The sequence below is a fragment of the Dipodomys ordii genome, unplaced genomic scaffold (genome assembly GCF_000151885.1).
Source record: "Dipodomys ordii isolate 6190 unplaced genomic scaffold, Dord_2.0 Scaffold15, whole genome shotgun sequence".
NCBI lineage: Eukaryota > Metazoa > Chordata > Mammalia > Rodentia > Heteromyidae > Dipodomys > Dipodomys ordii.
The window spans coordinates 8017641-8031425 of NW_012267231.1; the positions used below are offsets into that span (position 1 = coordinate 8017641).

Here is a 13785-nt window from a genome sequence, read left to right on the forward strand (position 1 = left end):
GCAGGATGATGTTAGGCCTGTGGGTGTCGTAGCGTAGCATAGCCTAGCAGACTCCGCTGGCTGCCTCACACCTGCTCCAGGCAGCAGGCCGCCCTGGCCTCCCAGCCTCCTGCCCAGAGAATGCCTAGAGGGCCTCATCTGAGGAAACACATCCTCCCGAATCCTGAAAGAACTCTGCATGCATGTTATATCCAGTCATTTCCTCAGTTATGTCACTAGGAAAGGAGCAGAGTAATTCAGCAAAATTCTTGCCTAGACAACCGCTGACCCTCACAGCTGTTCTGAACATCCTAAGTCAGGCACGCAGTGTGCACCTGTGGTCCCAGCTCCTGAGGAGCCCAGGAGTTGGTGACTGACATGAGCAACAGAGTGAGACCCAGTCCCCCAAACTCAAAACAACTAACAAATACAAAAGGTCCTGAGAGAGCAGATGGGAATATCTTGGCCCTGACCAGCCTTCCTGTCCCATTCAGCATTCCTCAGCCTTTCTGAGACGGCTGCTTTCCGTGGAAAGTAAGCATGGTAATAATTTGCACCTCTCCTCCGAGTCGTGAGACTGGCTGAGATGCTGTGCCTGCCACAGGGCGAGAGCAGAGAAAGTGCCGAGTGGGGAGACAGCGGACCGACGCTCCTCTGTCTTTTCTGGGCACAGAATTAGATACAAACTGTTTTGCAAAACTGCCAAGGATATAGTCTGGGGAGATGCAGTTTCTTCGTGAAGGAAGGAGATGGCAGAGCCAGCCCTGGCGTTGTGTCAGGATTTTAGGCCCTGGACTCTCCTCAGGCAAGCAGTGTCTGCAGTACCATTGTGTGACCCAAACCCACTCCCAAATGACCTCCTCTCTCTTGTTCCCTCAGCGCTGGAGGCCAGTTATCTCAGGGTTCCAATCTGTCCATTAACACCAACCAAAATATCAACATTAAGTCAGAACCAATCTCACCTCCCCGGGATCGAATGACCCCCTCAGGCTTCCAGCAGCAGCAGCCGCCGCCACCGCCACAACCTCCCCAGCCTCAGCCCCAGCCCCGGCAGGAAATGGGGCGCTCCCCCGTGGACAGTCTGAGCAGCTCTAGCAGCTCCTACGATGGCAGCGACCGGGAAGATCCACGGGGGGACTTCCATTCGCCGATTGTGCTTGGCCGACCTCCGAATGCTGAGGACAGAGAAAGCCCCTCTGTAAAGCGCATGAGGATGGACGCGTGGGTGACTTAGGGCTTCCGGCTTGCATTTGTACTTGTGCTACTGCAGTGAACTGCCCTACATATCTAAATTGGTAAATAAGGACATGAGTTAAATATATTTATATGTATATGCATACATATATATCCCTTTCCATATATATGTATGCGAGTGTGAGTGTGTATGTGTGGGTGTGTGTTGCAGACACAAAATCAGGCACTTACTGCAAACTCCCTGTAGGTCTGCAGATGTGGGCACATCTGCAGATGTGGGTCCCCGGCAGACAAAGCACCCTGTAGGCACAGACAAGTCTGGCACTTCCTTGGACTACTTGTTTCATATGGTAACCAGTTTTTGCAGAGAAATGTGTACCCATATATAATTCTCCCACACTAGCTTGCAGAAACCTAGAGGGCCCCACTTGTTTTATTTAACTGTGTGGTGACTGTAGTTACTTCAGAAAATGCTTTGTAGAACAGAGCAGTAGAAAAGCAGGAACCAAGAAAGCAATACTGTATATAAATGTCGTTTGTATTAATTACCCAACCTGGCATGGGTCTCTATTGCAAAGAGGTGCATGGAAAAGGGCTGTTGATATTAAAAACAAACAAAAAAAAAACAAAACAAAAAAGCCCCACACATAACTGTTTTGCACGTGCAAAAATGTATCGGGTCAAAGAACTGATCTTTAGCTAAATAAAAAGAAAGAAAGAATATAAAACACGCATGAGATATGCAGAAAATACTAGCCTAGAAATATAGAGCATTAACAAGATAAAATTAATATATTAAGTTATAATTGGAATATGTCAGAAGTTTCTTTTTACATTCATATCTTAAAAATTAAACTGATTTTAGCTCATGTATATTTTATATGAAAGAAAACGCCCTTATGAATTGATGATTATATATAAAATTATATTCACTACTTTTGAACACATTCTGCTATGAATTATTTATATAAGCCAAAGCTGATGTTGTAACATTTTTTTTTAGAAAATAGCTTTATCTTGTTTTGACTTTTTAGTTTTTATTTTAAGAGGGGAGGAAAAAAAACACAAAAATATCTTGCAAGCAGAACCTTGGAAAAAAAAAGCCATGAACACTTATTATTCTATATGTAAATTAAAATTGAGCCAAACTCTTTTGTGTACATAGCATCTTAAATATATTATCACCTTTGATGTAAGTACCTATGTATTGTATGGTCACCAGATTAAAAAGTATATTTTTGTGGATTGCCGCCAATTTGGGGGGAAAAGGCGAAGTCCTTATTAAGTAGAGTATTCACTGTTTAATATTTACTATTTTGTTAAATATACTGTACTTTGAATTTTAATTATTAATTAGCCCAGTTTTTTCAGAGGATTGTATAAAGGGGTTTCTCCCCTCACTGGTGGTGAATGTGTAACGTTACGTTGTAATCTTTGTGCTATATGGGGTGAGCATCATTATATATTTTATATGTGTACATAAATAGCAAAGTGGCAGAAAAAATTGGTGTTAAGTTCATCCTGCATAAATATAAAATGTGTTGTAACAGATTTTATAAGGCATTTAAAACTTGCCTTTTGTGAGGAAGAAAATATAGTAGGAAAAGATGACCTAATTTAATTAATATTAGAAAAATGGCAAAATAGTAGATGAGCACAAAGGTTTTCTCAGTGGTAACTGATTAGGGGAAAATATTCACAGGGAAAGGAACTGTTTGCTGACGCTCTTAACACGGAATGGCGTCGCTCGTTACCCAATGCACGACTGCACACCCCTCTGTTCTCGGGCCTGACCCTGGTGTGGGGGAGCAGCTCCAGTGCAGACTCCAGGTGTGACCTGCCAGCCCACCTGAGCTCAGTGCCACCCTCCATTTGCTGAGGGCAGTCCATTTGCCTTCTGGGCTTGTGCCATGAATAGAATTCAAAGTCCTGTATAGCTTTTATTGTAGATTTTTAAATACGCCTTTTCCTGAGAACCTTAAAAGAAGGCCGAGTAATTGCTGCTATTTTATATTTTAAACTTAATGTCGAGCAGCTACCTACAATTTGTACTACACTTTATTTCCCCTAAGTGATGTCCTCCTGACATTTTCCTCATCTGATGTTTGTGACAAATCATCAGCTCCTTCCTGACCGCGGCAGCCTGTGGCTCTCACGGGCTGCTGAGATCCTGTTGTCATGGCAGTTTCCACAGTAAGTTTTGGTAGAAACAGAGGAGGAAAGGGGATAATATACTGTCTCCTCTCATCAGCATAGACATTTGGCTCTTATTCTGGGAAAAAAAATCATTTTTCTTTTTAAATGTACTTAATTAAACTACTTCTAGGCATATTTTCTTCATGAAGTCACCCCTCATTGAATCAAGACAGTCTCCCAACACTGAATATCCAAGATAATCCTTACCACTTTGTAAACCATTTATAACTTTGGAAGTGTTAAGTGATCCTTTTGTTATTATTTATGCATGTTCATGAACTTCTGCTGTATATTGGAATAGGAGTTAACACATTCACATTTACTGTCTATTTTCTTGTGTGCCTTATGAGATGGCTTTTCTGACTGTATCTTACTAGTCTTTCTTTCTATGCAGGTTTATAATCAGTACAACTACTGTTTTTTCTAAAATTCTATTACACAAGGCTCGGAGTTTGTATTTAAATTATACTGACCAAGTAACAATGTATTCCGTTTTCAGGAACTGAATCTTTGACTGTTAACCTTTTTTCCCATACGCCCAAGTATGATTTTTGGAGCGTATGGACTCGACAGACATCCTTCACCCAGACGCCCATGTGTGAACACATCCACATCTCCATGTCTCAGTAGAAACCAACCTAAGCAAGGAAGACACTGACGGGTGACTTGAGAACCAGTCCTGTGACCCTTTTAGACTCGTGTGTTTTGTAGAAGACACTACCACAGGAAAGTCCTATCCCTTCAGATGAAGTATTAGTAAAACTAAAACAACAAAAGCTTCCATGACCCTGGCTCAAGGCAGCCCCCAGCAGCTGCACTTCCCGCGGTACCCTGCGTGGTTCAGCACTGAGAATGGAAGTCTCCCTGGGGGGAACACAGGTGGTCCCAATCAGAACTCCATCTTTTGAGCCCTAATTATGTCCATTGTGTTAGTGACTAAATCAGGGGTTTGTTCAAAGAGAACAATTCATGTTTTGCCATTTCCTTTTAACAGTAAGGACAAGTAATAATGCATTCACATAATTTCTGTTTTCACCATCGTGCACACAAGAAATACATAGTAAATAAGGAACCTGAAAACTCCTGGCATTGGCTCATTAAAAAGCTAGATAATTAGAATGTGAAAAAAAAAGATTTTACAAATGTAAAACTTTTATTTCTCTGTAGAAACTTTCTTCACTTTGCTGTGCAAGAAGACACTGCTTTGCTATATTTAAAATGGCTTTTTTAAAAAAAGAGATTTATGTATTTGGTAATTGTTTGTAGTCAACAGTTCACACAAGAAGCTGTACACGGTTTGATCATGGAAAACCGTTTGGCGGCACAAGCTGGACTTTGTTGCCATCCTTGAGATGAACCTTTTAAGAAAAATAAGTTAATCTCAATTTTTTCCCTGAATGTGTTGTTTTTTCTTCATTATACAATAAATATTATAGTGAACTTTTTATCAAATGGTTAAGACGATGCTAGAGGTTGCTGTGAACTGTTTGTCTCCTGCACTCACCCAGTAAAGACAGCCTGACTCTTACCGCACACCCAGACTCTGTCATGTTTCCCTGGGGACCAGTAGACACTGGCTTGGCCACCAGGCAGCCCTATTCCCCCACCACTCTCCTTTTCCTGTGCTCTCATGAGAGCCTTGGCCTCATTTGGAGATGTGCTTAGGAGACTGCCCAGAATTCACCAGGCTCACGCCACACGCAGTGTTAGGCAGAACTGGAGCCCTCAAGAAGCAGCCAGCCACCCCGCCCTGGGGTGTGGGGTTAGCTGGGGTATTGTCTTTTCTGATGTGGATCAGTTGCAAACTTATTGAGGCTCCAGGGACACTAGAAAATCTTGAGAGTGTGTGTTGGGGGCAGATATTGTCAGCATTTACACTAGATCCATTTAACTTTAGAATTCAGAAGTGAAACAATTTGTCCAGTTTACATATCAAGGAAGAAGCACTAGAAGGCAGCTTTATTTGGGTACGTACATCTCAGTGGACATCTTTCTTATTCATAGCTATTTTAAAAAAATGAAAAACGTATCTAACCTTGAAATTGGAAAATTTATTCTTCGTCTCATTTGTTTTTGTAAACCAGCTCTGAGCTAGGCAGATTCTTGGATGTAGGAGTAATCCAAGCTAAATTTTTGTACAGGGTTTCCCTGACTGCAGTGAGGCTCTTGTTAGATGGTTTAGAAAGCTGTTTGAATCCTGTGGCTAAAACTGGCTACCGTGAAAGCTCTTTAATCAGTTCACTGCAGTCAGGCACTGGTGGCTCACACCTGTAATCCCAGCTATTCAGGAGGCTAAGATCTGACGATAGCAGTTCAAACCCAGCCCAGTTAGGGAAGTGTGAGACTTTTATCTCCAACTACCAAAAAAGCCAGAAACTAAGTGGAGCTATGCCTCAAGTGGTATCCTTGAGCACAAAAGCTCAAGGACTGCCCCGGCCCTGAGTTCAAATCCCAGAATTAGCACCAAAAACAAGAGCAAAAATACTGCAAGTTCCTAGTCTGTTCGCCACCCTCAGGCGCCTTGCCCTAGGTGTTACCATAGGTTGTAAGTGGTAGCAGCCTCCATAATACCTTTCAGTTGGAGACCTGCACCATCGTTCGTTCGTTCGTTCATCCAGTGTCTTACAGGTCTGCAGGTCTGCTTAGTTGTGGGCTTCTCTGATGTTTCTCCTGGACTGGCATGAGATTGTATATTTGGGCAACATCATCACAGCAGTGATATGTCTTTAGTGCACCATGAAGGTGACGGGGTCAGTCTTCTACTACAGTTGGATAACCTTCATCTCATGGACAGCCGATTTCTACCATCTTTCCCCTTGTAATGGTAAATATCTTCTCCCAGCTACCTACACCATGAGAAGATAGTTTCTCCATGAACGTTCACCCACTGATGAACGATGTCTGTAGTCATTGCCTGTTTTCATCCAGTCCTATCAATTGGAGTTCTACGGTAAGGAATGAGTATCTGTGTATCATGGATTTGTTTTAATGTACTATTTTCTTCCTTACATTGTCCCAGCTCTGGCCACCAGGAACTCCACCAGGTAAGACCTGCCTCACCCAATCCCAGGGGCGTCAGATTCCAGTTCACAGGTTTGGTTTGTCTGCCTTTTTTACTTGTGGCTTATTTCTCTCACAGTAAAAAATCTAGTTCTTGCTAGCGACAGTGTCTCTTACTCAGTTCAAATATATACATAAACCAGTTCCAGAGCCGCCAACTCAGACCTGTGTGAGGGACGCACATTTATTCGTGAGGTGGGAGATCTATGTAGTTGCAGCTTTTTTGGTTTGGGCTTTTTATTATCCACAGTGTTTTCCTTTTGTGCCAATCCTCCTCCCCCACCCCACTCAGTGTGTGTGTTGTACATTTAATACAGTTGGGCTCCGCCATTAGTGTTCTGATATTATTTTAAATTTGTAATTATGTATAGGTTCGTTACTCGTATCAGTCTATTTCCAAACTAGATATACAAGATGATTCTCTGAGGCTTGGCTTATTGGGATTTGGGGAACAGGTGGGGTGGAGAGAAGGGTGGAGGGGTGAGTCTGGGTAATGCACATTGGATGCACATGGGGACGTGTCCACGTGAAACCTGAACAATGGTCTGATGCTAAATTAAAAAGGGGCCTTCTTTTTTCCTTCACAAAGAAAATTATTCCAGTGGTGGAAAGTAACAGATAGAGACATCTGTTCTTTGCTTACTCCTTGCAAAAGCCATCCCCCCACCCTCCCTCTGACTGGTGACAAACGTTAATAAGAGACCTGTGGCACTCAGCACCGTGGGCACAGGCTGAGTTGGAGGAGCATGTATGTGGCCCAAATGGTCCCCGTGCCAAAGGTCACCAGTTCATTTTATTCTGAAGATCATTTTGGTCTCTTAAGAAAACATTTAATTTTGAAGACGCTCACTGAAGCCCGGGCAAGCCGTCTTTTCCACAGAGGAGACAGCAGTTGGAAACCTAGCTCAAATGCTGGTGGCCCCTTCCCTACGCTTGGTGAGACCTCAGGTGTCAAATGCCACACTTGTGTCCCAGGATCACATTCACGTAGGGTTTTCTCCCTGTCCGCAGGTCTCTCATCAGGCCGCCAGCCACCTCACACCTTTCCTGCTGTGACTCAGGAGGCCAAAGCAGCCCAAACCTGCTCTCCTACGATGGCCGGCGCCTCTCAGAGAAGAGGGATGAGCAAACCTCAGGTGTCAGGTCTCTTTATGGCTTTTGATGGCCACAGCCATCCTGTGGTGTGGATCTTCAATGTCTCCCAATGACCCTTGTGTGTTAAAGGCTTGGTCCTCAGCTTGGCCAACACCACTAAGAAGTGAGGGGACCTCGAAGGGGTGTGGGAGAGTCTTGGGACCCCAGCCCCTTCCTCCCTGTCTCAGCTGTCATACTCCCTGCCACGTGTCACCCAATACAAACCTCAAAGCAGGCCGACCTGCCATGGTTTGAAGCCCATGAAATCAGACCCAAACAAGCCTTTCTGCCTTGTGAATTGTTTATATCAAGTATTTTGTTACAGTAACAGAGAGCTGAGCACCACACCTGTCCAGCCCTTTCTTTAAATATCTCCTCTTTTAACAGTTAGCTACACTGCTTAAAAAGGGTTACTCTAGGGGAAAGGCCTCAGAAGGAAAGGGCTAAACCACCTTCTGGCTCTACGAACGGAGCCAGGGAAGCAGCAGGAAGAGAACTCTGCTTTGCGGGCACACAGGTTCCTCCCTGATGCCAGCCAGGCAGCTGCTCGGCCTTGGGTTGGAACAGGCTAGAACCTTGGTGGCTGGCAGTAAGGCAGCAAGAGCTCCTTCCAAGACGCCACCTGAGATACTGCAGGTGGCCATTGGGGGGGGGGCGGGGTAAAACAAGGGTTTCTTGTGAATGAGGACAATGGCTCCTGGGTGCGTGGATTACCTGCTCTCAGGGCTAGAACTGGTGCTTACCCAATCAGATAGTGGTTTGGGTTGAGGGCCTTTTCAATCCTAGAAGTGGCATTCCCCTCTACAAGGCTCGCTGAGGGGAAGTAGGGCTCGTGATGGTTTTAACTGGGTGACAGGCAGTACTTTTCCATAGCACCTGTGCGGCGGTGACACCAAACAACCTCCTAGCCCCTCCATAGCGGGTGGGGAACACCACGACCACTACCTGACCCAGCCCCGCGTGTCCACACAGCAGGTGCCCTGGCAGGCCGGTCCTTTCCCTCTGAGTACTGCCAACCTGCCAGGTGTCACCAAGAAACTGCGACTAGTCACCTGTCAACGTCTCTCCTCCTGCATCTCTTTGGGTAGCCCGGGGGCGGGGGGGGGGGGGGGGGGAAGAAGGAGGGGGATGGTCTTGGATCAGGAGAGGCCATTTCTCAGGGTCCAGTTACCATCCAGAGCACCAGGAAACAAAACGCAGCCTTGCCCCCAGCATGTGGCCAACAAGAACTGATGCAGAACACAAGCCACCTGCTAAAGCTGGGCCGATTCTCGAAACCTGAGAGCTTAGGTCCTTGCCTGGGAGAGGTGGCTGAGCTGGCTGGCTGAAGAGGAGGTAGGTGCAGGGCTCCCTAACCCGGGGGCCGGTCCTGCAAGTGCGCTCAGTGCCATGGAGCCATTGGGGTTGGCAGTTGTGTTCAGGCTAGCAGGGGTCTCCCTGGTAGCCTGGATCTTAAAATAGACCAGATAAAACACAGGCAGAACAATCCCAACGAGGAGCATGAGGAAAACAGCGTTCCACCACTGGATACCCCAGTCGGCCCCGTCTGCTGGGGTCCTGGGCGGAGCTGGGAGCAGTGGCTGGTCGGGGGTCTCCACACAGTAGCTCTCACTTAGGAAGACCTCTGACTGCACTGCGCGCTCAATATTCTGGTCGATCCCCTTGAAGAAATCTGTCAGGTGACTGGTGTGCGCCTGCGTGGCTGCGTCCCCACAGGCAGCTGGTCCCTCTGTGTCCGGGAGTTCCACGGTTACTCTGGTGTCTGAGGACGGGGCGAGGAGCGGTTTGAGTTCTCTGTGGGTCTCTGTTAGAATCCCATGGTTTTGCACTGGAATCTTGATCGCCTTCAACGCGTACAAGTCTTGTTCTCTGATGAAGTTGTTGGCTTTCTTGATATCTGCTACCTAGGAAGCCACGAAGATGCACACATCAAAATACACGTGAAGATAATTAAAACTGATCTGGCCCTGAAACCAAACCTGGCCAAGGTCAGACCATATCCTCCCCAACCAAGAGTTGAAGCATTTATTTGGAGGCTTTTACTCTTAGTGAAAAGCTCACTAATCGACAGATCTGACATTAGTCTTAGAAACTTCATGAAATGTGGCTTCCACTAAAAAAAAGCTTTTAGAGGTGAAACAGTCATAGCCCTAAAATGAAATGACTGTAGCCTCTTCTGTTTCTCTTTGCTTGGGAGGCAACAGTAACCTTCTATGATTTCAAGGTCACGCGGGAACTGAAGGAAACAAACAGCATTTTGCAACAGGTGCCCCAGCTTGGCCACACAGAGCCTGCTCTGCCTGTAGGGCCCTTGTACTGGGCATATATACTTTACACAAATAAAAGTGACTGGTAGTTAACTTTGTAGATGCCACAGTGCTCATCAGGGCACGTGAAACTTTTTGGACTGAGGTGTTCCATTCAAAATTTAAGCCAAACGACTTGGCTGTGAGTTTTCTCAACACAAAATCCACACCATCTCCTCTTGTGATTGGAAGGGGGAGCCGTGCACGGCAAATATGAAGACGTGCAGAGCTGGGCATGCAGCTCACTGATGCAGCCCTTGCCTGGCGTACACAAGGCCTTGGGTTTGATCACCACCTTTGGGAAAAGAGAGAAAAAGGGTATGGACTAGCAGACCACAACTACAATCCTACCTACTCAGGCTGAGATCTGAAGATCAAGGTAGCCAGCCTGAGCAGAAAAATCTACGAGACTCCATCTCCAACTAACCAGCAAAATGCCAGATTGGAGGTATGCCTCAAGTGATAGAGCACCAGCCATGAGAGAAAAAAAAAAGCTAAATGAGGCACAAAACACATAGCTATACATACACTTCTTAAAGTTCATTTTAACAGAATCCCAAAAGCATTAGAAATGGAGTCAAAGTTTTACTTTACCTTGGAAGGTTAACATAAAGAAGAATAAAAATACAGCCCACTGAAATTTACACAGACCCTCATTCAAGACAATTGGCAACTGTCTATTATTCTGTTTAGCAACTACCATTTCCTGGCATTGGCAAAGGGGGACATGTTTTATTGTGTTCTGAGACTAGTGAATATCGATGTTTGACAGCTTTGGGTTTTTGTCTGTTAATACACTAATAGCAAAACTTATCTAGTCCCAGTAGGAAAAACGATCAGATGTTCTCTGTAGATTTATCAGATATCACCTTTCCACCTGATCTAAGTCTTTGTAAGGTAGGATTTCATCTTCAGCCCATATTCTATAAACTGTATGTTATGCAACAGAAGCTGACTGTAAAAAATATAAATGTCAGAACAATTTAATGATGCCATTTGTCTCTTTGGAGCTCCTGCGCCTGGGAAAGACCCACGTCCCCCCACCATCTGCTCAGCCATTAGGGAAACGACAGACACTTGAAGAAAGTGAAGACAGATTTTTTTTTTAAAGTAAGTAACATATACAGCCGTAGGGAAGGCCACAGGATTATGTAGCACAGTGTTGGCAAAAATAAAATACACGTTTCAATCTAGGAAAATAAAGTGCAGCAATTCTATAAATACTTTCCTACTTACTTTGCCATTGTTAATCACTCTGAGTGCTAAAACCAGAATTAAAGAGAAAAAGAGGGTTACAAGAATATACAGCATAGAGAAAAATCATGCATTTCTAAAGGAGCAAAGGGCAAACTTTACCAGTCAGATAAGCTACCGCCAAGAAAAGGTCAGGAAAAATTAAGGCAGTGAGAAAAGCAAGAATGACAAGGGAATCCTGGGTAAATTCTGTCTATATCTCCAGCAACCCTCCCCCACCTGCCACCCCCAAAGCCGTAAATAAAATGTGCTCAAAAGAAACAATGAGCCAGGCACCAGTGGCTCACACCGATAATCCTAGCTACTCGGGAGGCTGTGATCTGAAATCTCAGTTCAAAGCCACCATGGGTAGACAGACAAATACTCAAGGCTCTTATTTCCAACAGACAAGCAAAATGCCAGAAGTGGAAACGCAGCACAGGTGGTAGAGGAGCAGCTATGAGCAAGAGTCAAGCAAGAGCATTAGGCCTTGAGTTCAGGTCCCAGTACCAGCACGCACGCACGCACACGCACGCACGCACACGCACACACACCCTTCCAAGTTTCAGAATTGTGTGGAAGGCTGGCTTCCTGCTTACTGAACCTGGGATTCAGAATGCAAGGTATTTCCACCTGCCTTCTGGTCTTAGCTACCTCCTCCCCCCACCACCACACCGCAGAGCATGGGGCGGCTTACTTTGCAGCCATACTGAAGAGCCAGCTTGTTGAGGCTGTCGCCCTGGGCCAGCTCGCGCTGCAGCAGCACCACGGAGCCTGCTCCAGGCTGAGGATGGAGGCTCCTCTGGCGCTCTCTGCCCCGAGGCCGCAGAGCCACTCGCTGTGACTCTTCTTCCGAGGAGTCCTCTGAGTCCCCACTGCCACTGCGGAACACGCGAGCGTGGCTGCCTGGAGTTCGGCAGACAGCGGCTGGGCCTTGGAAGGTCTTGCTTAGCCTCTCCTTCTCTCTCATTTTTAACTGAAAACCAAACCCCAGGGTTAATTCCACAAGGAGATGTTCGCATTCCTCCCTGGCTTTGTCAAATAGCCGGTGGTTTGTAGTCATTATTCCTAACTAATGTAAACACTCAGCACACACCATCAGTCTAACTCCAAAGAATGGCCTTGTGCTGGCTGAGGTGGAAATACAGGCCGAATGAAACATTCTTTTGCTGGGTGCTGGTGGCTCACACCTGTCATCCTAGCTACTCAGGAGGCTGAGATCTGAGGATCAGGGGTCAAAGCCAGCCCAGGCAAGGCAAATCTGAGGGACTCATCTCCAACTAATCACCAAAAAAAGCTGGGAGTGGAGGTGTGGCTTGAGTAGCAATGTTAACTTGAGTGAAACTTCAAGGGACAGCATCTGGGCCTGCGTTCAAAGTCCCAGCACCCAAACAAACCACCTCCACTTTCTTTTGGTAACCGCATGTTCTGATGTAGAAGGCAAGTCTCCCACCCTTCTCTTGTCATTTTTTATTCATATCTATGTCTCCTGCATGGCACACATAAAGAAGCAACTTCTAGTTTTGGTCTCAGAGTGGTAAGAAAAGTGGTTGGGTCCCCTGAAACAGACATGGACCTCATCTTATATTCAGAACCTTTCATCAAAAAATTCAAGGCTCAAAGCTAGGCGCTAGTGACTCACGCCTGTAGGCCTAGCTACTTAGGAGGCTGAGATCTGAGGAGCATGGTTCAAAGGCAGCCCAGGCAGGAACCTCTGTGAGACTTCTAGTGCCAATGAACCACCAGAAAAACAGAAGCGGTCCTGTGGCTCAAGTGATAGTTCATCTTGAGCTGAAGTGCTGAGGGACAGTGCCCAGGCCCAGATTTAAGCCCCACAACTGACCAAAAATAAAAATAAAAAATTCAAGGCTCAGTGATATGGCTCATGTCTGTAATCCTTGCTCCGCTGGAGGCAAGGATCAGAAAAATCACAGTGCAAGGCCAACCTGGGCAAAAAAACAAAAAAAACAGAGACTCCATCTCAAGCACTAACTTGAGTGTGGTGGCATGCCCTTGTCATGCCAGCTCTTAAGAGGCCAGGGGTAGAGAGGGTCAGGATTCAGGCCAGTCAGAGCAAAACCACAAGATCCTCTCTGGAGGGGCTGGAGGTGTAGCTCAATTGGTAGAGGGCTGGCCAGGAAGTGAAAAGCATCAGATACCGAGTTTGAGACCCAATCTCGGACCTGAAAAAAAGAAAAAAGAAAAAAAAGATCCTACAGGAAAAATACCTAAAGGAGAGAGGGAAAGGGGGGTGGGGGGACGGCGGGGGCATGGCTCACGTGGTGAGCTGCTTGCCTAGCAAGTGTCACGCCGTGAGTTCGAATCCCAGCACCACCACCAAACATGTTTGTTTTTTTTTTAAATGCAGGACAGAAGGCGCTGGAAGGCATCTTCCGTCAGGGAGCCGTGACTGAGGACACACGCCGCCCGACCCGTCCGGGAACTCAGCTTCTCGGGGTCACTCCGCAGCCCAGCACCCCCGAGCCCGAGGCCACAGCCCCGTCTCCGCTCTCCGCCCGTGGCGGGGCCGAGACCCGCGGACACCGTCCGAAGAGTGGACCCGGCCCCGGGGTCCGCCTGGGACCCATCTCGACTCGCTCCCCGTCCGCGGCTCAGGCCTGTCTCCCGTGAGGCCCCGTCGTGGGGGAGGCGGGGCGCCCCGGGCCGCCGCGGACCTCGCCCG

The 13785-nt window shown here is 46.6% G+C and overlaps 2 protein-coding genes across 9 annotated transcripts in view; one reads left to right on the plus strand and one right to left on the minus strand.

The window, feature by feature from the left end:
• Positions 1-4902, plus strand: part of Mef2a (myocyte enhancer factor 2A) — an 85158-nt gene extending 80256 nt beyond the window's left edge. For 5 of the 7 annotated variants that reach the window (XM_013012118.1, XM_013012119.1, XM_013012117.1 and 2 more), the window contains one exon: positions 859-4902. In XM_013012118.1, coding sequence (XP_012867572.1) covers positions 859-1213 — 355 coding nt within the window. In that variant the 3' untranslated portion in view covers positions 1214-4902. The remainder of the gene's footprint in view (positions 1-858) is intronic. The other 2 variants (XM_013012116.1, XM_013012115.1) reach the window with 1 other exon arrangement.
• Positions 4903-8677: 3775 nt separating this feature from the next.
• The window catches only part of Lysmd4 (LysM, putative peptidoglycan-binding, domain containing 4), a 5484-nt gene continuing 376 nt past the window's right edge, over positions 8678-13785 (minus strand). The window contains exons 2-3 of one of the 2 annotated variants that reach the window (XM_013012003.1): positions 11800-12078; positions 8678-9467 (exon numbers count right to left, since the gene is read on the minus strand). In XM_013012003.1, the coding sequence (XP_012867457.1) occupies positions 8850-9467; positions 11800-12072 (891 nt within the window). In that variant the 5' untranslated portion in view covers positions 12073-12078 and the 3' untranslated portion in view covers positions 8678-8849. Of the gene's footprint in view, positions 9468-11799; positions 12323-13785 lie in introns of those variants that run through there. The other variant, XM_013012001.1, reaches the window with a different exon arrangement.